Source organism: Zootoca vivipara, chromosome 5 (genome assembly GCF_965207765.1).
Source record: "Zootoca vivipara chromosome 5, rZooViv2.hap1.1, whole genome shotgun sequence".
Classification (NCBI taxonomy): Eukaryota; Metazoa; Chordata; class Lepidosauria; order Squamata; family Lacertidae; genus Zootoca; species Zootoca vivipara.
In genome coordinates this window covers 74,666,505-74,693,501 of record NC_142588.1, presented here as the reverse complement: position 1 = coordinate 74,693,501, position 26,997 = coordinate 74,666,505, and the positions used below count along the sequence as shown (strand labels likewise).

Here is a 26,997-nt window from a genome sequence, read left to right as displayed (position 1 = left end):
GGTTAAAATCGGGAAGAGGCCGGGAATGGAATGAGCACTGCCGCTAGGCCACATTCTCACCACTTAATGGCACCCACCTGTGGCACACAAGAGCCCTCATCTACCACTTCCCAGTGGAGTTTTGGTGGTGATGGGAACAATGGCAGACAAAGTGAGTGTTACAGGAATACTCACAGTGGCAACATATCACATCACAGCCCGCCCGCCCCCTCTTTTTAAGGGGGTCCTACCCCCACTATGATCCATAAGACCAAACAAAAAAAAAAAACTGTGAAGAAAGTTGCAGTGCAGACAAGACCTTGTCCCATACTCTAATTTATTTATTACTCTATTAATGCACCCCTCTTCCTCCTGCTGGAGCCCAAAGCAGTGATATTTAAACACAATACAATTATCATAAAGGTAATTAAAATTTATCAACGGAACAATAACCTTTTCAGCGCCAAAAGGGTAGGCAACAAAAACCTTATCTGTTAAAACGAGCAGCTAACATTTTAAGTTGGTGCCTAAATGCTGGCCAATGTGGGGCAACCATATCTCAGGAAGGAGTTACACTGGGGAGCAGGGAGTGTATAGCTGACAAACAAGAACAGGGCATAATCCCTCCTCTCCTCCAGGGAACAGCTTAGAATTAGTATTCACGAGCAACACGCTCGCTCCTTCAGGGAAAATGCTATCCCATTCAGAAAGAGGTTGTTTCCTCAACTCCTGGACCCAGGAAGTGCCTAGCCACAGGGCCTCCATTTTATCAGAATTCAAACTGAGTTTGTTGGCCTCCATCCAGCCCATCACTCTCTCCAGATACTGGTCCAGCTCTTGAACACTCCCTCCTGATTCACATGTCATCTGCATATCGATGGCACCACACTCCAAATACCACCTCCCAGCAGTTTCATATAGAGATATCAAATATATGACAGGAGTGGGGCATGTGGGCATTTTTTAAAAAAATAAGAAAATGGCCTTGTGAGGCCAAGTAGAGCCATGTGTGTTTAGTTAGGTCCACAGGCTGGACATTTTCCACTACTGGTCTGGGCCATTGCTGTCTATTCTGATTGGCAATAGCTCTCAAAGGCAGAGAGGGAGTGAGATCTTTCCCAGCTCTGCTCCTTATTAATTGGAGATGCTGCAAATTGAACCTGAGACCTTCTACATGCATGCGCTTCATCCTTTGCTATGGCCCCTTAACATCATGCTGCTCTCAAGTAGTTCCTTCCTGAATATGCCATCTTCTCCTTGGGTAATCGACACTGCCCACTATTTAGGGCTGAAAGGGAACTATTCCCATCCCATCAAAAGTGTAGCGTTTTCTAGTGCTTGATGATAATCAGACCGAGGCTTAGGAGAAGTATGTGGGACAGGTATGGAGGAGGGAGCTTAATGTGAAGGATGGCAAAGCAGTGGTGTGAACAAAGGCTAAGTCAGGAATGGGTAGGCTAGCTCAGTCCCTGCCAGCAGAGCCAATGGCCAGGGTTTATGGCAGCTTCTAGCGCAAGACCATTTGTAAGGTTTTCTCTTCCTGGGATATATGAAGAGGTAGAATGTGAACAAAGCTGCTGTTCTGTGACAAACCCCCACCCCCTGACCCAGCATGTCTCCTTAATGTTCAACATTATTCTCCCTACGAAATACAACAGCCTCGCTGCCTCAAGTTCTTCCTACTCCCCTCAGTGGAATGTTATACGAGCCCTGTTCGCATTGCCACATCCAGGGAGCGCAGGAGGAACGGCAACCGGCGCTGGGAAATTTTAAGAGGTGCCTTAAGGGCAAGGAATAGACTGATCAGCTAAGCTGCTAGCTCACTGGGTCACAGCCAATACATTCAAGAATCAACAGCTGTGCTTAACTGCTATCGATAGGACGTCCACAGATTTAAATTTGGGAAGCAGCACCCACCCATAAGAAATTGCAATATTTTGCTCTTAAAGGAGAAAGAAACCCTACCGGTTTCTCCTCTATTGTAAGCCAGCAATCTAGGCTACTTAGACCGGTCTCTGCTGCTGAGTCGCTATTTCTGCCACACTCCCTGGCTTCCTATTAACTGACTGAGTGGGCACTACCTTCTGGGATTGAGCCTCTGTCCTCCCATGTGTACCTGCCGCTCTCCCTGCAGTGAGGACAAAAGGCGTGGGAATTAATGGGAGGAGCCGGGGCTCCATGCATGCAATAAGGCTGAGGGACACATGTAGAAAATACTGTTGGCTACCCAAGCCCAACCACAATGTGTAGTCCGCTGAATAAGCCTTAGAGGAGGAGGAGGAGGAGGAAGAAGAAGAAACATGCTCCTAGACTTGGCTACATCCTTAGCACCCACCAAAAGCTACTGCTCAAGAATAAACAAAGAAGCATTCCTTGACAGCTACACTGACTCTCCCCAGCCCTCCATCTCTGGCTGTCAGTGAAGCTTCAAATGGACTAATAGGCAAAGTGAGATTTGGAAGCATTTGATTTAAGGTTTAGTAATCAAATAAAAAAGTCCAAGCAGGACTTGCAGGTAAAAATGGAAGTTTCCAATGGCCCAGGACAGCAGCTCAACAGCCTGACTAGCCCGGGGCGACAGCTGAAGGGAAGCAAACGCCTTGCAAAACCAGTAACCAGATGTGCTGTCAAAACATGCCTTCTCTATTTCCAGCCAAAGCTTTTGTAAATCTTCCCAGTTAGAAACTGGGAAGCACTGGTGCTTGTTCCATGAGCTGCGGCACCAGGATCTTAGGTTTTCCAAAGTTTGGCTGCCCGTACCAGCAGATCCAAGAAAGAAAGGCTTGTACTAGCACAGCATAGCACTGTAAAAAATTGCACCCTAAAAATGAACTCAAGTTTGATGGAGAGAGAGAGAAAAAAAGTGTGTGTGTGTGTGAACAAAAAGGGGAATTCAAGTTGTTTGCATAAGCTGAAAAGCCAGCATTTCCAGTAATGCAGCATATGAAAGAAAACACTTACTGCCCATATTGACATCACTTCTCTTTCTCTGCACTGAGGAATATTTAATAATAATCTAAACATTTCCCTACGGTACACAGTCAGATGGATAGGGCACGATCAAGAAAGTTAGCGTGCTGCAAGAAACGCAGCGAAGAAATAGGAACTCATTCATTCCGGTTCCAATGTCCGCTGAGTCACTGTGTGCTTAGTGGCCAAATTGCTAGTTAAAATTCATGTCCTTCCGACTCCCTGGTGATAATGCAATGTCATCTTGCTTCATTTTGCATGGATGCTGCTCCAGTAAAAAGGATATTTTATTTTATTTTATTTGAAAAATTGATACCTTGGTCGTAGCAAAACCAGAAAGTCCTCCCTTTCTAGAAGAGATGTGCTGGTGGAGGAGACACAATGCCTAAACATTCTCTTCCTGGGTCCAGAGTAGTGTACATGTTTTATGCTTCTTTACTTAAGCCACCATTCCCAATATTCTTGGCCCAGGATTCTCGGGTTAGAAGCACACTCCTGCGAGTCGGGCACTGCAGGAGAATTCCCCAACTCAGCCCGGCAATGGTCTATGGTAGCAGCCAGTGCAATGCTATAGCTCAGAGGTGGGGGACCCTTTTCAGTCTGGGGGCTTCATTTCCTTCTGGGCAACCTTCTGGGTGTTGGATGGGATGGAGGCATAAGTGGGTCAAGCGATCAATGGAAAGTTTACCTTTGGATGGTAGCTTCAACACATCCCATTGTACCCTCCATTCAGAGAAAAAAAGAAGAATGGTCAAAGTTCCAAGGACACATTCCAGTCCGGGGGAGACAGTCAAGGGGGTGGGATACAAGGCAGGGCCAGCCAGTGATGAAACTGAGAAGGGTGTGTGACCTGGGAAGAGTCCCAAGGACCAGAGAGAAGCTTGGAGGGTCACATTTGGCCCCTAGGCCTGAGGTTCCCTAACTCTACGATACATGCATGCTCAGAAGTAATCTCCATAGAGTTCAGTGGGTCTTATTCCCAGGTGTGTATAGGACTGCAGCCTTATTAGACATTTCCTGCTGCCCCTGGATCCATAGTAAACAAAGCAGAAGGCCTAGGAGTCATCACAGTATGAGAGTTAGGGTAAGGGGGCAGTCACTAAACTCGCAAGCTGCAAATTCCTGTCGTTTAAAGATCTTGTGAAATGGAGACATTCATCCTACAGGATAGTCAGCCCGATCTTGAACACTATCTCAGGATAACAAACTGCACACAAACCTCTAGGGTAATAGTGACTTCTGTTCCCAGATCTGGGACACACCTGTAACCGAAACATACATTTGGGGACACTTTTTTAAAAAATTTGTTACCATATATTTGTATTGTGGTAGCGCTTCTGTTGCGACCCATCTTAGATCAGTCTGCGACCCGGTAGTGGGTCCCGACCCATCAGCTGAAGACCATTGGTCTAGGGCTCTCTAAAGTACAGGAAGTAGAAAAATGGACAATAATGATAACTTGCGTAAACAAAGGAAGATTTCCTCTAAGGGTTTATAGCAAAATTGGGAGATTTTAAAAAGTTGTTGTTGTTGTTGTTTTGGGGGGAAGTGGGGTGGTGATGTAAGGAACTTGTAAACTAAGTAGCTGGCGCCTATTTGAATCAATATGTTTGCAAGCTAGGTCTTTTCAGAGCTCATTGCCACCTCTTCCCTCCCAGTTAAGTAGCAGTGAAATGGCTGCTGGGAAACTGGGGTTATGGCTCTATCCCACTGGAAAAGCTGTTCCTGATGTGCTGGCAAGCTTTAAGTGGCTGTAGCAGAAATATTTCAATATGAGAATATGTGGCCCTTATTGGCCGGCCTTCTTTCCCAAAGCTTCATCTCCATGTACATCTGAACTTTGAACTTATCTGTTCGATCTGCCTTATTAGCTACCAAGATCCTATAAAAATCAATTCAGGGCCAAACCACATGTGCCACCATCAACATTTAATGTGCATGGTTTTTAATTCTTTAAATCTTAGCTGGGGGGAAGCAGTATTGGGTCCAACGCATGCAAGGTGCATTCAAGATGCTACAAGGCGCAGGAAAGAAACCAACCAACAGCTGCTTGCTTCCTGGGGCTAATCCCAGTTTCAGAAGGTAGGTGGGAGGACCAGGGCAGTAGAGGTCCACATCATATCTTTTCCTCTGCATATGATGGCCCCAGTACTGTTTGCCATCTGCCCAACTGATAGTTAAAGGATATGCGCTTTAAATTATTGCATGTAGCTTTGCCCTCAATGCATGCGAACAATCAGTGCTCCATGTGCTACTATGTGCCATTTCAGCTTAGTATGAAGACTATAAGCACCAATGTTATTGCAGCTGCTCCTCGTAGTAAGGATATACTCTTGAGTTGTTTTGCAGGAGGTGAAAAACTTGGATTTTATTATAGTAGGAAAGAACAGCCCCACCCATTCCACAATGAGTCATGTTGGAATGCATCACTGCCTACGTGATTCAGGTTTAGAACATGACCTTTTCAACTTTCTAAAGCTATCTTCAGTGCTGTTGGACTTTAGGGCGCGAAGATGTGGTCCTTCTCAGTTTACACCCCAGCCGATCTCAGATTCATTGGCTGCCACCTTAGGAAGCTGAGAGTAACCCAGAGGTAACTCAAATGAGCAGGGACCAAGTCCTTAATACATAAGTAAATGCTAAATAAATGAAGAAACTCATGCAATACAGGACTCTGCACCATCTTGAATGCACATGCTAGGACCACTTATTTGAAGGCACCTCAACTTCAATATTTCCTTCCATGTAGAAAGCTTGCATGCCTGCAAAGTCTAGAAGAAACTTACATTGATGGGGCTTTCTTTCCATATGGAGGGAAGTTTGCATGTGGGAGTGCTTTCAAAGGAGGACTCTCTCCATGTGCACTGTGATCGTGAGTTCTTTATCTTAAATCAAAGTGGGGAATGGCAGAATGTTAGATGTATGGGCCCTAGAGAAATGGCCCAAGCAGGGGTCAGGCAGACTACAGGTGACCCAACTAAAGCCTACTTGCTTTTAAAAGACATCTGAAGGCAGCCCTGTATAGGGAAGTTTTTAATGTTTAATGCTGTATTGTGTTTTTAATATTCAGTTGGGAGCCGCCCAGAGTGGCTGGGGAACATAGCTGCCAAGTTTTCCCTTTTCTCGCGAGGAAGCCTATTCAGCATAAGGGAAAATCCCTTAAAAAAAGGGATAACTTGGCAGCTATGCTGGGGAAACCCAGCCAGAAGGGCGAGATATAAATAACAAATTATTAATATTACAGTGGTACCTCGCAAGACGAATGCCCTGCAAGACGAAATTTTCACAAGATGAATGCGTCTTGCGATCTGATGGTAACTCGCAAGACGAATTCATTTTGCGAAAAATTCGTCTTGCGAATCGCGGTTTCCCATAGGAATGCATTGAAATTTAATTAATGCGTTCCTATGGGCAAAAAAAAGAAATTTCGATGCATTCCTATGGGAAACCGTGATTTGCAAGATGAATTTTTCGCAAAACGAATTGACTCGCGGAACGAATTAAATTCGTCCTGCGAGGCACCACTGTATTATTATTATACTAAGTGCTTTTGCAGTCAGAATCAGTGGTGAGCGGTGTCTCTTGGAACTGTAAGGGTGCAAGGTAGGAGGCCAGCAGGAGCCAGAGCCAATGAGCTCCATCCTCAACTATAAAAAATGGTTTGAATGTGACCTTGATCAGGCTGTAACAGAGACAAAGGGGTTAAGCCCCCGAGGCTGGCCACTTGCATAAAAACCCAGCTACTTAAAAGGCACAGCTAGATAGCTAACATGACCCTCCTACCTTCGTGGGGGGTGGATATGGGTATTTTTTTAAGTGAACGGGTCTTGTAGCTCTTCGATTTGTTTCCCTTTTTGCTGGAATAATCCGAAATCAAAATTTGGAGCCTGCCACTGGACAGGCAAGTAGGTACTACTTCGTCTCTCAGAATAGCATCCCGACCCCTTTGTTTGGTCCCTGTAAACCTACAGCTTCCCTGCAACTAAGGAGGTGGGGTTAGAGAGCCAGACTCCATATTGGCCGAGTATCTCTTTCATGATTGTTACAAATGTCAGAAACCCAAGAGGCAGGAAATGCTTCCAGAGACAGCAAGCAAGGCAAAAAAGCGAACAAGAGAAGCAGCTCAAGAGTTCAATATAGAAAACAGACACTTTGCAGAGACATCTAAGCAGCCCGGAACGGAAAGCATGCCTTATTGCATTTTTTTTCTAGTTTCTAGTGAGGTGTGGGGCTGTATGTGCTTCTAAGCACTCATGCTTCTTTCTCTTATGGTCTGAGGTTTGACTTCCTTTATAGATAATGCATTCACCCAATGCAGCGCCAAAAATAATTTGATTCCTTTTGCGGAAAAGGGGAGGCGGACGAAAAGCCTTGACTAAAACAATAATTACTTTTCAGCATTATCGAGGAGGAAAGGCAGAATGGCAAAAAAACCACAAACACGTTGGTATCTTATGAAAAACAATTGTACTTTCTGTACTTTCTAAGCAGCCCTTGAATAGATAAAAATATTATTTACTGCATGAAGTCAAGCACAAACAATGGGAGATCCAGGGGGTGCTGTTTGGATTGTATATGGGTGCACCATAAGGGGCTGCAGATAACAGGGTCTGGATTATGAAATCTCTCCTACATCTGCACAGTAATAAAATCAAACTGCTGTGGTACCAAGAGCCTCGCTGGAAATACACCAGGAGCAAAATGTAAATTAAGCAGATTTTAATTGCATGCAGCCAACATGATTTGCATATTATTTTCAGTCGTGAGTCAGATACCAAGCTGTACAAAGTGGACCTCCTGCATTTCTTCTTTACTCTTGTACTTAAACTTGCAGCCAACAGATGAGAAAAGTAAGGAAAGGGTTTTTACTGTTAAATTGCTATGGGATGTTGCAATTCATAAATGAAGCAAACAAGCCGGAAATAAATCAACTTTCTTTCTTTTTTTGCAACCTTGAAAACATGAGGCTTGCTTTAAAAATGAAACTGAAAGGGGGGGAATTCACGAGTTTCTAACATGTAACCTTTACACACGGACAACAGCTCTGAGCGTAGAGGCAAGCGACCTTCCGAAGGAAATGCTAAGGTTTTGGAACGGCGAGAGAAGGATGTACCACATAAATAATTGATACATTCCTCGGGCTATATATATATATGGCACAAACTGTCTCGGCACATGACTTAAGATGTTAGGAGACGCATCGCTGGCCCTGCTCCACGTCGCTTTTGCCACCCACCCAGCCCTGCCGACGGCGAGGAGAATCACATCTCAGCACGGTGTCCTGCCCTGCCTCGCGCCTCATTATCAAGGCTGGCAATGCTGCCCGTCTGGTGGACTCCCTGACTTTGTTTCTGTGCCTCTTGCCCACCCACTCCTCTCTCCTTCTCTGGCAAAGGGAAGGAGGAGGAGCCATTGCAGCCCAGTGGTCCAATCCGCAGCATCTCCAGGGAGGACTGGGAAAGGACTCCCTTGGATGAAATCTGGGAGAGCTGCTGCCAGTCAGTGTAGACGAGCTAGGGGGACTAATGGCCTCTGACTTGGTATAACGCAGGTTCCTATGTTCCCCTTTCCTTCTGGGTGGCAGTGGGGCCCGGAGGTGAGAGGGAAAGCGATTAGGCAGAAGGGAGGTGTGGGGAGCAGGACCGCGGTTCCTATCTGCACAGAGAAGGCAAGGAGGGAGCACGGTGCTCTCTCTAGCCACCCCGTGGGCTACAGGGCGCCCATATGCAGCAGAACCCTGCCCTGCTCATCTGTTTGTGCTCCCCAAGTATGGTAGAACCCTGAATTTAGGTGTGTCTGCAGAGGGATGAACACACAGCATAAGATGAGCACAAAGGGATGCATCGCAAGCCCTTGGGACTCTGCCATCAGTCATTCTCCTAATGGAATGGCCCAGACATCAAGCTGGGGGGCTGCCGTGCATCCCTTTGCGGGCATCCTACTAACAGTCCTATCACTTCTCTGGGAGCCAGTGTAGTGTAGCGGTTAGAGTGCCGGACTAAGACCCGGGAGACCAGGGTTCAAATCCCTACTTGGCCATGAAGCTCACTGGGTGACCTTGGGCCAGGCGTTGCCTCTCGGCCTAACCTGCTTCAAAGGGTTGTTGTGTGGGGGTGAAATGAGGTAGGGGGCAGAGAACCATGTTTGCCACCTTGAGCTCCTTGGAGGAAAAAGTTGGGATATAAATAAAAACAACTGGCTAAGAGGTGACTTGCCCCCATCCCTGCCCAGGGCATGTGAGGCAGCGGTTAACACCCAGCCAGGTCCCCTGGAGCTCCACTTGCTGCCCACCTCCAATCCTCAAGATTTCCGGGAGAAGACTTTGTTTTGTCCATTTATCTTCGTTGGGATAGAAATCTTTCTGCTCCAACAAATCTCATAAGTGAAAAGCAGAAGCTGACATGTCGCAGAAGCTGCGACTGGCTCTGAGGCCCCGACTGCCCTCTTGCTGCTTTCATGCCAGGGCGCGGAGTCCCGACTGGGTACGGCTGAAGCTTTGCAGTCTTGACACAGATGCAGGGAGATTGGGGTTAAAACATCACCCCCTTGCTGTAACAGGGACTTTGCGAACAGAAAACCAGCTTCCCTCCCAACAGCCCTGTTAATGGAGCAAGTGCAGGGGGGTGGGGTGGGGTTTAAACCAGCCTCTCGCTGCATCTAACACTTTGCCTTCTGTCCATCTTCAGTGCTTTTGCCACCTAAAGGCCATATCTCCTTTCTCCCACTCCTGATAGGTTTTTAATAAATGTTCAGGGCTTGGCCTTTAAGGACTTTGCTTCCCAAATTCTGTCCTATCTTTCCCTGTATTCAGATTGCATTTGTGTTTCAAGGTGCTGTCTAATTTCCTCCTCTTGGTTGGCACTGCACTGTTTTGTCGACTCTGCTGTTCAACCGCACTGGCATCGGCTAAGGCTCAATATGGCTCTCCAGACTCTGCCCTTTCAACCAATCTCTTCGTTTGGGGGTATTCCTTCTTCTGAAATTTTCACACATTGAACTTTCTAAGCAATTTTCATATAGATTGAATTTCAGGAATGCTTCGCTTTCTAAACAGATCCTGGGCAACTCTGAGCATTAAATCAAAGGTGACACCCCACCCCACCCCTTATTGTTGGGTTTGCAATGAACTGTTCTAAGACAAATCAATCACCATAGCTAGAAATTCTGGCTCTTTGTCACGATATGAACGCACATTAAACCCGTCAGTATGAACAACTAACATTCTAATCGGCAGGAAAACCCTCATAAAGCACAAAGAAAACCCCAAATCATAACATTTTCTCACCTTTAGTGTTTGGTATTGATAAATGGAATCAGTGTCGATGAAATATGGAGATCCCTCCCCCCCTCTTTTTTGGAATGTCTGAGGCATATGGTTCTATGAAAAAATAATAACAGTATCGAGTTAACTAATTAAAACAATTAAACTAAGTCATCAACAGCCATATTCGGTAAAATAGTAAAGATAAATGACTGATACTTTAGATCTAAAAAGTGATGGAAAGTTATAACTGTGCAATAAAACAATAGTACCATTCCTTGAATGCAGGTATAATTCACAGATTATTTAAAATGCTCCGATGACAACGAAAATGTTGTGCAGCCCTTTTTATTTGGAGTAGCAGTTATGCAAGTCAATACAAACCATGGGAACAGAGAAAAAAAAACTGTGGGAGGGTTTGGACTCAGCCCCGCTTTCTATAGGTTGCTAATCTTTTCTCTATACTTTAAAAGTGCCCTGGTTGCTTTTTCATGACTGCCTAGATCTGACGTTTCGTAGTCAAGTGACGCCAGCCGCTGAAAAGTGTGTATTTGCTTACACACACTTGCACCTTGCAAGCAGCTTGCATGCGATTCCGGGGTCACTTCCAAATGACCTGTTTGCTGAGCATTTGCTCTGATTTGTTTGCAGGGAGGGTTATAAGTAAGCAATGGTTCTCACCACTTTCCTTATTTCAAAAAGTCAGGTTTCTTTTGTTTGTTTTTTGATAAGTGGGCTTGTAGCGCTAGAACACCAAATCCAATTTAATTGGACAAATCCACTATAATTGCCATTAGGCTCTTGAATCGCTCTTGCAAAACAGCAGCAGCTTGGAAGTGGCCTTGGCCTACTCCCCGGGACACCCCTCTCCCTTTTTAAATTTGCATTTTGCAGCATTCCGCATTATCCAGGGAAGGGCAGTCTGCGATCCCCCAGGTGCCCAGCAGCGGTAGATCCCAGATGTTGTGGCAAAACTCCATGATGGGAGCTGGACTCCAACAACAGCTGGAGGAGTAGAGATCATCCACCCCTGGAATAATCTATGATCAATGCTTTATGCCTCTATGAATTTTAGCAGAAATGTATGACAAAGTTATGCAGGAGCTTTCGGCAAGGAATCATTACCAAATTTTAAAATACTGTTGTACATTTTGCTTGGATTATTTTGTAAACCACCCTGGGGTGTTGTTGTTTGCAACCAAGCAGAATATACATTTTATGAAATCAAATTAATACTGCAAGGTAACATCCCTCCACCCAGCAATAGTCCTATGGCTTCTTTGGAATATGTTCAGTATCCAACGATACTTTTAAACTTAAAAGTAATGCCATGGTTGTCATTAGGGTAACTTTGGTAGTGATTCTACATTAAGCAGTTTTATATCCGACAACATGTCCTATCCGGATTTCTATATTTCTTTATATACAGTGGTGCCTCACTAGATGAATTTAATTCGTTCCACGGGTCTATTCTTATAACGAAAAATTCATCTAGCGAATCCCATAGGAATGCATTGATTTTTTTTTGTTTTTTGCCCATAGGAACACATTAATTGAATTTCAATGCATTCCTATGGGAAACCGCGATTGGCTAGACGAATTTTTTATAAAATGAATTCATCTAGCGAGGCAACCTCCGCTAGAAAAATCCTTTCTTTAAGCGAAAATTTCGTCTTACAGGGCGTTCATTAAGCGAGGCACCACTGTAATGGGCTGAGGAGGCTTTTCAATCCTGTTCTCTGTTGCAATGTAAACAATATGGAGGTGGGCTTGTGGGCTCAGCGGCAGAGCACATTTGGGCTGCCCCAGAGACAATCCCCCCACATCTCCTCTCTTGGGTAGGAGGGCTAGGGGAAACCACTTCCCAAGACCTTGGAGAGAGCCTGCCAGTCAAAACAGGGCAGTTTTCGACCAGGTGGACCAAAGATCTACTTCAGCATAAGGTAACTTTGAACATTCAAATTTTGCGGTGTGTCGGAACCTCACTATAGAAACGCCACGATGATCTCCAGTTAACGACAACCTTTAGTTAACTAAACACTCTCTTTAGAGACAACACTATTTTTAGTTGGCAAAACCAAACATGGCCCATTTTATTATCAATCAGGCTGTGCTCCAGTCACAGTGCAGATTTCTGTTAGGTTCTCTTTATTATCACTTTAAGGAAAACATGATTCAATTCACTGGTCCTGCCCCAGCTAATCTGTTGATCCTGCATTATTTATTTATTTATTTATTATTATTATTATTATTAAACACAGAGGACTAAAACCAGGCTTTCAAATTTGTCTCTTTAAGTTGACCGTGCTGCTGCCTGTTTGTGAGCATTCAGTGCTGGAAAACATGAAGCATTTATTGCTCGGCCCACAAATCAGATAAATTGAGGGTACTTAAACTGAAACTGGTTTGTAGGTGAGAGCTCCGGATAGTTATTTTCTACTTTTTCCCTCCAATGCCTGATAGCTCAATCTCATACATGTTTATTCAGAAGTAAATTGCACTGTGCACAGCGGTAAATGTGCAGAGCGCTGCCGGCTTCCTAAAGCTCAGTGGGCGGCTTGAAAGCATTTTCAAGGTGGAGCTGTTAAAACTTACGATATCTAAGTCACACCAGACAACCAAAGAGAAGATTATGAGCTGACATCAGCGTATGGGACTGAAATGAAACAGGAAATTGGGGACTCACCCTCCCCAAGTACCCTCTTCCCAAAGGAAGAGGTAGCGCTATGGATTAGAACCTGTCACTTGAGAAGTTGCCCCTTGACAAGCACCGGGGCTGCAAATTGCGACACGGACCCTCCAACTGTGGCCTCTGCCCTTGTTAACTGATGTTCAAAGCCCAAGATGTACAATATGGCACTATGGTGGTTAAATGGCAGGTATGTTCTTTATCTCTTCTTCTGCCTGGGGAAGCGCTGTAGCTCAGTGTCAGAGAATCTACTTTGCATGCAGAAGGTCCCAGGTTCAATCTTTTGGCATCTCCTGGACAGCCGCTGCCAGTTAGTGTAGACAGCACTAAGCTACATGGGCCAGTGGTCTGACTCAGTATGAGGCAGCTTCTCATGTGGATCCTGGCCTGGGTCCTGTATACCTGAAGGAGCGTCTCCACCCTCGTTGTTCTGCCTGGACACTGAGATCCAGCGCCGAGGGCCTTCTGGCGGTTCCCTCATTGCAAAAAGTGAAGTTACAGGGAACTAGACAGAGGGCCTTCTCGGTAGTGGTGCCCACCCTGAGGAACGCCCTCCTATCAGATGTCAAAGGAAAAAACAACTACCTGACATTTAGAAGACATCTGAAGGCAGCCCTGTTTAGGGAAGCAAAATAAAAAAATTCCTTCAGTAGCACCTTAAAGACCAACTAAGTTTTTATCTGACGAAGTGTGCATGCACACGAAAGCTCATACCAAAATAAAAACTTAGTTGGTCTTTAAGGTGCTACTGAAGGAATTTTTTTATTTTGCCTCGACTCAGACCAACACGGCTACCTACCTGTTTAGGGAAGTTTTTAATAACTGATGTTTTAATGTATTTTTAACCTTCTGTTGGCAGCCGTCCAGAGTGGCTGGGGAGACCCAGCCGGATGGGCGGGGTAGAAATGATAAATTAAAATTATTATTATCATGTTCCCGTGCTTGCAGAGCAAGATACAGTGGTGCCTCGCTAGACGAATTTAATTCGTTCCACGGGTCTTTTCTTATAACGAAAAATTTGTCTAGCGAATCCCATAGGAATGCATTGAAAAAAAATGCATAGGAACGCATTAATTGAATTTCAATGCATTCCTATGGGAAACCGCGATTCGCTAGACAAATTTTTCATAAAACGAATTCGTCTAGTGAGGCAACCTCCGCTCGAAAAATCCTTTTGTTAAGCGGAAATTTCATTAAGCAGGGCATTCGTTAAGCGAGGCACCACTGTAGCATGGTATTCCACCACGGGAAAATCAGTGGCGGAGTTATAAAAGTTTAGGATCTTCTCAAAAGATGCTGTATTTCAGGTGTGGGAAAAATTAGTTCCTCTATCCCTTTGTGCAAACCACCAGAGGGTTATCTTGAGTAAATGAGGTTCAACCTGCTTGGAGCTACAGCTGTTTGAAGTTCAGGGGCTCAGTTTTGATGGAGCTACGTGCCAGAAAAACATCACACCATGTGAGCAGGGCCCACAGCTGCAGGTGGGCAAGGTAGGTCTTTGTGCTCACCCAGTTAACTCTCCAGATATTGTGGGCACCAGCTCCCACCATCGCTGATCATTGGCCATTGGGATGATGGGAGCTGTCATTTGTAGTATTTGGAGGGCACCAGTTTGGCTGGCCTGGTTCTACATATTGCAGGTGCACCACACTGAAGTCTATCAGCTAATTTAACCTATACTGAGTGCACACAACTGCTTCTGTAACCGGCAGAGAGTAGAGACTAGAGCACAGACAGTGCACTGGGACACAAGAAAAGAACGGTCCAAACGATGCTCACCACTGGTTGTAACGGGGCACCAGGCATCATGGCATTGGCTAGTTGCATCTGCTGGGCCAGCATGGCCATGTTCTTCTGCTGAATCAGGTTATTGCGTCCATTGATCTCCAACTGTGTTTTTAAGTGTGGCGGCGGGTGAAGGTATTTGCAATTCTCCCTTGAGCATCGTCCCTGGAACACAGCAAAAGAGAAGAAGACTAATTAGGTTTGTCTGCTATTGATTAACACATTTAATTATTCCGGGTGAGCTATTTGGAGGCACAAAAACAGCTGGAGGAACCTGGGGCCCTTCAGACGTTCTTGAACTCCAACCCACGTCAGCCTCAGCCCAGCATGGCCAGTGGTCAGAGATGATTTAGGCAGTAGTCCGATGACATAGGAAGGGTCAGAGGTTCCTCACCTCTGCCTCAAAGTGCTGTTTTCCAGCACACTTTGTTTTATATATTAAAAAAATAGCAGCCGTATACCACAACTAATTGAGCAGAGTTCCCAGACGTCAACATCACCATGGAAAACAACCTAACATTGGCGTACAACCAGCAATTATATTTTCCATCCAACATGTACCGCCTCCATCTGGGAGAATAGGGCAGATCATGTCAGATGTCCAGTTGAATCATTTTCTACTAGATGATATGGATCTGTTTAGAAAGGAGACGATCACTACGTTCCTATTATGATTTAAAGCTGCACCACTGTGATGCATCCTGAAGATGCCTAGGACATTTCAAACAAACCGTATGTGCCTCCACCACTCAGGCACAGCCCTTCTTAAATAAACGGGCATATTTGTATAGACATAGAAAAATTTAGATTTGGTGTCCTGCCTCTCAAAGTTACTTCCTAATAATGCTGGTGACAAGACTTCATGGAAAGGTAAGGGAGAAAACATCTTTCGAAGCGCATTGAGGTAATGTCAAATTTGGATTCCTTCTAAGTCTGTCATGGCCATAGGTGCCAACTCCCAGATTGAAAAATCCGGGATCGGCGTGGCACCGGAAGTTGCGCTGCGGCCATTTTGGAACTGGACAGAGTGGCACCGGAAGTTGCTTCTACACATGCTCTGCCTAGTTCCAAAATGGCCGCGGCGCCGGAAGTCGCGCTGCGGCCATTTTGGAGCTGGGCAGAGCAGCACCAGAAGTCGCTTCTACGCATGCTCTGCCCATTTCCAAAATGGCCACAGCGCCAGAAATTGCTTCTGCGCATGTCCAGAGACTCCAGACATGCACAGAAGGAGCCTCTCCAGGGGATTTACGGTGTTTTTAAAAATCCGGGCTGCCAGCGGGAAACGGCTGGAAAAACGGGGTTTTTCCAGGGAATACGGGAGACTTGGCAGCTATGGTCATGGCCAAACTTGGCCCTCCAGATGTTTTGGGACTGCAATTCCCACCACCCCTGACCACTGGTCCTGTTAGCTAGGGATGATGGGAGTTGTAATCCCAAAACAGCTGGAGGGCCAAGTTTGGCCATGCCTGTTCTAAGTCCTAGGCATTACCCTTGTCTTTTAACAGATTAGCTCAATACACAACACTGCCTCAGCATGCACAACTAGGAGAAGGACAACAGCCTAAATTTTTGAGTGGTGCATAGCACTGCGTGTTGTTCGTGTGCAGATTTTGTCTGAATTAAAAGGACAGTACCCAGGACACTACAGAGAATGATGAAACCTTGAATAATATTAGCAGCAGCAATTAGCCATTGACTCTCTTGAGTTTAAACATGACACAGCCAAAGAAAATCCCCTACCCACAAGCACAAGTTTCAGGTTTAAATTTAACTGTTCTTCTGGGTAGTGCCTCTCTTTCGTAAATGAAATAAAGTATTCTTCTCATTCAGCTAAGAACAACGCCTTAGAACAGAATGTCCAAGTCCCACCTACAATTCCGAAAACCTTTCAGAAAATAAAAATAAAAATAGAGCAACATAGGACCGATAAAAATTAATTGTATACAGAACCTTCCATTGAATTTAATGGTCAGTTTCATACCTTCCATTTATTGTAACGAGATCATCTCTGTACTAGATCTTCTTGCAGATAAGTAACACCACATGCCACTGATCCTATTTTCTGTGACCTTTCTAAGGATACAGCAGAGCAGAATGGCTTATATGGCCCAATCCTGCACAAAGAATTATTGAACCTCGTGGGACTTGCTTCCCCAGCAGACTGCACAAACAACAAGACTCAGTCCCAGATAAGAATCCACGTCAGCGTAGTCTAAAGCAGATGTCATGTCACAACTGTCAATAGTTTTCCGGAGACCACATGCTAGATACCGCCCAATGCAAAATGAAGAGAAACGTCCCCACTCCTGAAGGCCGCTATGCTTCTATGGGCTGAGGCCTGCCCTAACCCATACTGAACCCGGGGTGGGGGGGTGGGGTTGTTACATCAAAATGGGTGTGGCCAACGTGCAAACGTGGGCGTGGACAATCACCTTTATATATAAAAAGCATACATTTGGTCCTTCACGACCCAAACTTGGGGCCACAGAGACATTTGGGCACTCATACATGCGCACCCACCAGTATGTACACGAATGGGTGCGCATGTATGAGTGTGTGTGCATGTGGTGGGTGAAATTCAGCATCACACTCTTCCCATCGTTTTGCTGATGCAAGCATCCCAGCTTTCCAGGTAGAATGATAACCTAAACACTGTTCTGGGGGTTCTTCCAATACCATTCCTGAGCCAATTTCAGTGAGCAGGGGTTTTCTTGAGGGGGTGGGGGTGGGGGGAGGCAGCCCCATTGCACAAATGAAAGTTCTGTACCTGGGGCTTCCATGGAGGGGGCTGGTTAAGGGGGCCTCGTTCCATAGTTTCAAAAGAATTTAAACAGATAAATTCTGTGGGGCCTTGGCAGGGACACAAAACCCTTTGCCATTCAAGCAGAAGAGTGGGCAACCTATGAGATGAGTCAGTAAAAGGAGAGGGGGGGGAAGTGCAGGGGTAAAATATGGATTATGTGTGTGGTGGCCTGGGATTTGGACTCGGATGCTGAACCTGAGGGATCCCAGCCTGCACAGGATTCCCTGCCTCCGGATCCAGCTGAGCCGGGGCTAGGGCAGAAGCCTGAAGGGCCCTCACCTGTGCTGGATCCTCAGGTGCAGGCATCAGCTGAGTCTGCTCTGGTCCCAGATGTAATGGAGGACCCATTGTCTGCAGGCGTCCCACTCTCAGCCCTGTCAGAGGAAGCTGAGGCTACCCCTGGGTCCGGTAACCCACCAGCCTCTCCTGAGCTTCAGAGGCTCAGGGCAGAGAGGCGAAGGGAACTAAGTTCCTGCAGGAGGAGTGCTCACCTCCAGGCCAGAAGGAGAGGCGAGTCACCGGAGGATCGGGGCCACCCTATGCCTCGGGACAGATAAAGGCTGGCCAGCCCCAGCCCCAAGTTGCGTGAGTAACGCAGTTGCTAGCGTGTGCCTGCCTGTGACCACGTGCCTCCTCCTGACCTGGACCTTGCTCTGCTTTCTGCTTTGCTCCCTGCCGGACTGACCCCCTGTAGGACTCCTGGGCCTTGGACTGGACTTTGGCCCTGCCTCACGGATTAGCCCTGTCGTGTTCCTGGCCTTTGGCTACCCGGCTAGACCCACAGACTGTTTACTGGCCCTGCTGCCGCCTCGCCACTGCACATTGTTCCTCGTTGGTCCTGTCCCTGTAGTCAGGGACTGCCGTCCGCAGACCCGGTCGGTCCCGGGTGAGTACCTGGACTCCCCACCTGGCGGCCTCTTGGCTGGGCACAATGTGTGATGTAACATTGCCTATTCCATACTGACACCACCCTTCAGCGTTACAGTTCTGCCCCTGCCTGCCCCATGGTCTCCCTCATTTCCACGGCAGGCACAGACCCTCGTCCACAAGTCAAATAGGGACCTGAGCTCAGGTCCCTATTTGACTTGTGGGGAGTGGCAGAGCTGAATGAGCACATCTGGTCCCTGAAACAAGCCCCCTTCAGACGCACGCTCATCTTGAAAAACAGCAATTAGTCAACAAAATTAATGTTTCCAATGATCACGGCTAAATGTGTAACAGTAGAGTCTATTCTCCCAGGGACACGCAAAAAACAAAGATATAAAGAGGCACAAATTTCTCCTTGGCAGAACAAATGGCTTAATCTGAAAGGTTCCAATTCCCTTCTTTTCCGTAGTAATCAATCCAAAAGCAGCCGTGGCAGTGAAAAACAGAACCTTAATTTAAGGCAAAGGGCTGCCTGCATCAAGCTTTGCTTTGCTCTCCCCCACCCCACCCCCTTTTCTTAAAAAGAACAAATTAATGCAGTACAACATGCCCTTATGCCGCACTTTTGCACAGAAAGCTACAAAGCTTCTCCTTGTTATAGGTCTGCCAGTGATCCAACCCAAAGCTCTCTTGTGTCAGTGTATATGATTTATTTCAACCCATCTGCCTCTGCTCTCGGCAGCCAAGCACATATGACTCTCATTTCTGCAGCTAGCCAGTTGGCATTTGCATAACACAGTATGTTTGATGACAGGATTTTACATAATTCTCGAGATCTTGTTGGGGGTTAAGCAGCAGCAGCAGCAGTAGAACAAGTCAATCAAACCGACTGACTATGCCGATAGGCCTTTCAAAACACATTCTCATCATTACATTGGAAACCCCAGTCTGGCTCAACCCAAGGCCGTGAGATGCGTCAAATATGGAGGAGGTTTACCTAACATCATAGAAGAAATACAGGATGGCCACAGCATACTGAGGCAGAGAATGCGGGAGGTCAATAGACACCGCACTTAAAAAAAAAGCAGACTCTCTGTTTAGGGTTGAATATGCAGCGTGGGGGGGGGGAAGTGTACTAGACATTGAGCTAAACAGGCTTAGTGTGTGCAAAATGGGAAACCTGAATTAACAGGTGAATGAAGCAATTAACTTTCCAACAACAGGATTTACTGTAGAGTTCTACAGATAGTCATTTCTCTACCCTAAGATACCAAACACAATTTCCTTGCCAGGTCAACTCACACACTTTTAAACCTAATGCATTTTCATGCATTCTTACTAACAATTACTCATGATGGTTTGTTGTCAGTGTGTGTGCGCGCGCGTGTTTAAGCCCATTTTCCATCCCCCATGTGTACCGTTAGCCTATTTAAATCAATGCAGATCTCTGGCAGAGAATGCATCTCTTCTAGAATTCATCCACTTTGGCACAAAATCTATGCAATTCCTGCAGTGCCCCTCCAGTGGCAATAAAAAAAAATGGCCTAATTAGCTAAATATATCATCTAAATAAGACAGGAACAAATATACAAGTTGATCCCAGGGAGATAGGATACAGTCTGGACCGGTAAAGTAAAATAATCTCCTTTCAGCATGAAACTCATTAGAGAAGTTGGTCGGATGAAAGATAGTCCACACCTGGTTCTGATGCCCGATTCTCTGTTTCTGTAAGATACAACAGCCCTATCAGGGCACTGCACTCATTGTTAGCACCAAGACGCAAGACAGAAGTGAAGCCATGCTGAGTAGCCCCTCCTTCTGGCATCCACATCTGTAATGCAAATGTCTGGAGCGAGGGGGGGCTGGCCTGTACACATATAGAGTTCCATGCATTTATGGAGTTCTGATGGCTCAGTTACAGAACCAAGTGGAAACTTGTATGTGCAACCGCAGAGGATCAGTGCACGGCTTGATAGCAAAGATGGTTACAGTTAATAGTGCCAAGTTGCAAGTTTGATCCCCGTATGGGACAGCTGCATTTTCTTGCACTGCAGGGGGTTGGGCTAGACAATTCACAGGGTCCCTTTCAATGCGACAGTTCTATGAAAATCACAAAAAGGGGGGAGGAGTAACTTTCAGCAGCGGTTTTGCTTTCCACCACTGGAGGGCGCTCTAGGCCCATCTGAGGACACCTCTCCAGGCATAAAGGAGTGAATCATATCTGCAAGTTTGGATTCCATGCATAGGCCCCAGGGGGAGGGGCTACTTGGTGAGGATGAGGAACCTGCAGCTCTCCAGGTGCTGTCGGGCTCTAACTCCCTTTATTCCTGACCATTGGACCATGGCTGCCTGGGACTGGTAGAGATTGGGAGTCCAGCAATAACTAGAGGGGCGCAGGTTCCCCATCCCTGACCATAGGTAACAGCTGCATTGTAGCTGATGAGCGAACAGTTGAAATCCAGGTATGTGTGTCGTCAACTGAGGTTTGCAGAATTTGACAAGTTCCACTTTTATGTATGGAGATCGATTTCTTCTGCTGAGCATCTTGCACATATGCAATGGGTGGCTATTTAGACCACACACTGAGACTGTGTGTGTGTGGCAGGGGGTGCCCTGAGTCAAGCATAAACTGGACAGAGCTTGGGAACCTGAGAACAGTGGCCGTCTGAAGAATTTGGGGCAGTTTTCTCTTCAGGCCAGATAAGTTTGCACGAGCCTTGAAAAAGCAAGTACCTTTACAAGCTTTTCTGATTCAACGTGTTTGGAATTCGCAGGGAGGTTGGGGTGGGGTGGGGTGGGGTGGGGTGGGGTGGGGTGGGGTATAACACCCTTCTGAAGAATATGCATTAACCGGTTTTGAGCTTTTTCCTACATCTTGGCAAAGAATTCGGCACAACCCCACAATTACTCCAGTGAATGCAAAACCTACCCAAGGCTAAGCACTTTCAGACCATACGCACTGTTGATTTTTCTCTTTCAACCTCAGGTGATTCAGACTTGAAATCAGTGTGATTTAACTTTACCTGGAACTTATATGCCCTTTCTGCATTGTAAAACATGGCTAAATGTGCCAGATACAAGTTTTAGGTCCACAAACACACACACTTTCTAGGTCTCCTAAGAACAACAGGACTAGGCAGGGGACATTTGCTACTGAAGCCCCCCCCCCAACTCCATCAGCCCCACATTTGCATTTGGAAAAGCCAGGAGCTGTAGAATGACCACTTGCAAAGATGAGGAGATGCATTGGGGTGGGACGGACTGCTGGTACATCCTTAACCTGGGTTGCTAGGTAACAGAAAACTTAAGGTGAGTGTGGCTACATGTTCTCCACGGAAAGGGCAGAAGTTGAAACAGCCCCAGGAGCATCAACAACAGCATCTAAAGCTTGGGCAGAGGGCATTTGCCACCAACAAACAATGGACCAATCTGTCAATTTCAGTTTCTCCCATTTTTTTTCTAGTTCACTCCATTTCGGCATCAGTATGCAAACTTCTCTACAAAGGGGGAAAAAATCATGTGAAAATTTGTGTACATTCTTGTGTGCATTTCTCCCAATATGTGCAATTCTACAAGCATTTTCACTTAATGGAATCCATTTGGATATACCATTTTCGCTAATCTATGCGCTTGTGTGCACGCTTACCCCCAATATTGCAGTGCAAAATTGGGAGAAATTCTGAGGGCCGATTCTGGAGGCTAGCTGTATTTTAGTTTGTTCCGTGTGTGAATTAAGTAGGTTCTGCAAAAATGTGCGCTGAACGAATTTATCCCTACCACCAACATCCACCCCATCAAAGAATCTTACTATTGTGTTACTACTACCTTTCAATTTTCAGTTATTGTCATCGGAGCCTGTTGTCAATACATGAATACTGCAGGCAGGCAAGTACGTAAAAATGTACACATACAATTGGGGAAAACTATGCAGCAACAGAGCTCTACTGGCATAATCGTATGACTGGATAACAGCAGCCAGAGTACTGAAAACATCACATGATGTGCAATATTTGCGGATGGAAAGTATCAATTAGAGAGGCCTGTTACTTTCCCCACACTTAGATATAACCATCAAAGAGCCATCAGCAACAAAACCCCTCCTGCGCTCATACTGGTTCTGCTATGCTTTTGCAATTATAACTTTTCTGTACTAAAGGATCTGAAAAGACTGCCCCAGATCTCCACATCAGGCAACAGGCTCTGCTCAAGGGGCTTGAACTCTACAGATGCTGGGATCTGCTGTGTTCATATGGACGCCACCCTGGGCTCTGACTAGGCAGGCACTTGGGAGTGCAAGCATGGCCGCAATGGATAGACAGCAAGGACGGGAGCTATGGGAAGAGTAGACATAGAGGTAGCTTCCAGGTTCTGAATCTGCCGCACATCTCATTCTAAACCAGACTTCCCCAACATGGTTCCCCCTCCAGAGGCTTTGGATTGCAATTGCCATTAGACTCAGCCAGCAGATCCAATGGTCAGGGTGATGGGAGAGGTCACCTTCTAGTACTGGCTCCAGGTGGAGGAAAAGCAGCTCTAAACAGGATACACATCTAAGTAGCTAAAATCCTCAGACACTATTTTTGGGCGGATTCAGGCGGCGACCATTTTGCACATGCCCCATTGGCGCATGACCTCTAATGCGCAGGTCCTTCCAGACCTGGAAGAGGTTAGAAGGAGGGCGAGGGGGAGTGGTTTATTGTGTGCTCTGCCAACGCACACAGGAACCCCCACTTGAAATGGTCACCACCTATAATACCCACCTCTGTATCAGTGAATAAAAAGTACTGGCAATGCGTGCGGGAAATACATTTATTTGCTTCCCTCCTATTTCTTAACCAACTTCCCACCAGTTTGGAAAAACCCCCCCCCAGGTGTTTCAGAAACAAATCGGCAAAAATGTATTAGCAGCACTTCAGAACACATAATATAATCAGGTCTATAAATAAAACGCCGGCATGCAAAAGCAGCGTCGGCAACAAAATGCTTGTCTAAATCAGGCATCCCCAAACTGCGGCCCTCCAGATGTTTTGGCCTACAGCTCCCATGATCCCTAGCTAACAGAACCAGTGGTTGGGGAAGATGGGAATTGTAGTCCAAAACATCTGGAGGGCAGAAGTTTGGGGATGCCTGGTTTAAATAAATGTTTTAACTCGGTTTTCTTCTGGATTTCACAAAAAAAAACAGAACGAAAACACAAAATACAAAACAAACCGAAAACAAACCAATAACATGCCCCCTACCACAAACACACTTAGAAAGCTGTAGAATGCTCATCAGTCAAAGGCCTGGTTGAAGAGAAATGTTTTCGCCTGGCGCCTAAATATATTTAATGAAGGTGCCAGACGAGCCTCCCTGGGAAGAATATTCCACAAATGGGGAGCCACTGAAGAAAAGGCCTGCTCTCGTGTTGCCACCTCGGAGGAGGTAGGCAAAGAGCCTCAGATGATGATTGCAGGGTCTGGGTTGGTTCATAGGAGGAGAGGAGGCCCTTGGAAGTATTGCAGTTCTGAGCCATTTAAGGTTACCTTTTTAAGGTCAAAACCAGCACTTTGAATTGGGCCCTGGAATCAATTGGCAGCCAGTACAGTCAGGTCAGGATTGGTGTAATATGCTCAAACCGTCTTAGCTCCGCGAGCAACTTGGCTGCCAAATCCCATACCAGATGAAGATTCCAAACTGCCTTCAGATGGTTGCAGTAATCTAAACTAATCCATGGATCGCTGGATCCAATCCACTGAACTATTCTAGCTTCACTCACATTTCCTCCCGGAAGGCACTTTTAATTCCAATTTGACTCTTGCTTTGATGAAATCTGGATTCAGCTGGGGGAGGGGGACACACACACGATGAAACACATATCGCTATACCGATGCATTTCAAGCAACCTTGAGCATCCCTCAGATGACCTTCTTCAAAAAGCAGCTAGCCTTCAGTGTTCAGTTTAATACAGTCCAGAAGAGCAGGGTTTGACTGGGAAATCTATTTTGCAGTGCATTATTCGAGAAAAGGGAAGGTAGGGGCAGGGTTGGAAAGGAAGGGCAGCTTTTTTTAAGTAAAGCAGCTGCAAAAACAAAATAAAAAATAAAAAACTCCCCCCTATCCCAGCACATTTAAATTCCACCTTTATATTACATTAATTAAAATAATTAATTGGAATTACACATGACAATCTAGAATCTGGATGACAAAAATAATATAAAGGAAGTGCAGAATTTGTTAAGAAGGAAAAAGCTGCTGTGGTCTAATGGATGGCAGTCTATTTTTATCCTGCAGAGAAGCTATCACACTGCAGGTGCATTAGCAAGTTAACATTTCTTTCTGGGCTGCAGCCACTGCAGAGAGACGCAAGTGGCCCCCGAACCTCAGCCGTGTCACGTAGGCAGGTTTTTATTATTATTACAGCACGCTCACATAATATAGTTCCGGAGTCGTTAAAATCCCCCAAGATTTGCTGCTTGACCTTGTTGGGTTGTAGGTTTCAACCTTGACTTTTAATAATGCAGTGGTTTGGTTTTGCTTTTTGCTTTTTTGCAACGAACAAGTAAATCAAATGCAAATAAGAAACTTTTTTTAAAAAAAGTCTTAATTCTCCAATATATCAATCGATTTTTTTTTTATAAAAAAAGGTTACAAATAGATTGTATGTTGTTGTTTGCCAACAGTTTAGAAGTAAAGAACTCAGTCAGGCAAGGTGAAATGAATGTTTTGTTCTATGGAACTCCAATAAATAAGCTTAAACGGGAAAAGGAACAAACATATACAGTGGACCCTCTAGTTACGTACCGCTCTAGATACGTAACTTTCGGGTTACTAACGCGGCAAACCTGGAAGTGTATACTTCCGGGTTTCGTTGCATGCGTGCGCAGAAGCGCTCAGTCGTGCCTCGTACATGCGTGCGCAGAAGCAGCGCCTCTGCCTATGAAATTTTTGAGTTGCGGACGGACCACCGGAACGAATTTAATTCGTATCCGGAGAGTCCACTGTACCTGAAAAGGATATAATGCGTAGAGTGGGAATATATGGGCAGGGCCCCCCAATTCAGAGCTCAGAAGCACCTTAACACCCTCAGAGATAAACCCCCAATGCCCCCGTGAAACTCTCCACTGCCTTGTCCCTCTTCTCAGGGGATCGCAGCAGTTGTGAGGAAGGAGAAAAAAAGGATGTGTTTATCTTTCTCCTTCACTTCCTCTTCCTAAATGGGACAAAGAGGAAGTACAGAAGAAGCAGAATACCTAATTGCCACTGCCAGTAAGCTAAACAAGCATGTCCCATCTAATGTAAATTGGCCCATGTGTTTCAGAAGTGGCTATTGAGAAATCGGTTGGATGTTTAGAAGTATGTCTACGTGCTTTGCTTTTACGAAGGCATTCACTGAGTTGATCTGGAGAAGATCAAGTAGAACTCCATTTTGTGCTATAAGGCTTGATTCCCACCCCCCACTACAGCCCTCTTTAAGGGTCGACACTCCCCATCCCTGGAATGGAAGGAGATGGAGCACAGAGAGTCGCAGCAGGAAAGTTAAATGGGGAGAATTTGGCAGTTCTCCTTTGTGCGGAAGTGCTTTTCTGTTTGTACAAGCCATCTTTGAACCCAAGCCGTATATTTCTCACATTGGCACGCAACCCTAGGAAGAAAATTTTTTAGAACTGCCCTTAGATTCAACCGACTCACATTATTTTATTATCTGCTGGTTTCATAAAACTGATAGACTGCTTGACTGTAGAGGGGGGGGGGAGAGACCTCAAAGCGGTTTACAAAAATAATAATAAAATGATCACTAAAATTTTTTACAACCATAGTTTAAAACATACGGGAAGTTTAAAGCGTAATAGAATATACTAAAACAAATTAAAACTCACACGAACTTTCTAAACATCTGGGTCAGCTTGTCTGAACAAGAATGTCTTCGGTAGGCACCAGGAAAAAAAAATGCTGTGAAGGCATCTGCCTGATTTCAATAGGCAGGGAGTTCCAAACAGTAAAATTTAGCGGTGCGGGTATTATGTGGCACTTGTAGCAGTGCCAATTCTGCTGACTGAAGCGGCTGGGTGGGCACATTTGGAGTAAGCTGATCTTGTAGGTAAACTGGTCCCAAGTTGTGAAGGGCTTTATCACCACTGTTCAACCAGTCTCTCTCTCTCTCTCTCTCTCTCTCTCTCTCTCTCTCTTATTCACAAGGCAGTCAAAGCTTATTGGTTGAAATGCTTGGCAAGATTTCAGGCAGAGAAATACTGCCTTCATCTGTAAGAAACAGCATGCCATTTTGTCGTACATAAAGCAAGGCTTACTTCTGCGTTATGTAATTGGGCTCCCTTATGGCAGATCGTAATTGCCCCCTTTTTATTACACCACTTTATAACACTCCCAAGTGCTTGACTCTCTGCAACAGGGCTACACAGATAGCGCTGTGCTTGATACTGCAATTAGCCTCTGTGCACAGACTATTCATAAATATATACTGGGGGGGGGGGGAGAGAAATATGGAGTCGTTATGAACTCCATTCATGCCAGCCGTGGCCGTTCCATATGTCTTCATAAGAAGGAACGTGAAAAAAAGGAGAGGGGAAAGGGCAGATGGCTATCATACAATGTTTTGCTTCTGCTGCCATATCAACAAAGTTCGGGCCGAAAGCCGAGGATCTG

The 26,997-nt window shown here is 45.7% G+C and overlaps 1 protein-coding gene across 40 annotated transcripts in view; it reads right to left on the bottom strand.

Annotated features, from left to right (window-relative positions):
• Positions 1-26,997, bottom strand: part of MBNL1 (muscleblind like splicing regulator 1) — a 176,004-nt gene that overhangs the window by 29,520 nt on the left and 119,487 nt on the right. For 23 of the 40 annotated variants that reach the window (XR_015950031.1, XR_015950032.1, XR_015950033.1 and 20 more), the window contains 3 exons: positions 14,679-14,849; positions 10,235-10,327; positions 4,261-4,368 (listed from right to left, as the gene is read on the bottom strand). Coding sequence is in view for 36 of the 40 variants with exons in the window: in XM_035132486.3 (XP_034988377.1) it covers positions 4,261-4,368; positions 10,235-10,327; positions 14,679-14,849 (372 nt within the window). In the remaining 4 variants the exon portion in view is untranslated. The remainder of the gene's footprint in view (positions 1-4,260; positions 4,369-10,234; positions 10,328-14,678; positions 14,850-26,997) is intronic. The other 17 variants (XM_088669809.1, XM_088669812.1, XM_088669828.1 and 14 more) reach the window with 2 other exon arrangements.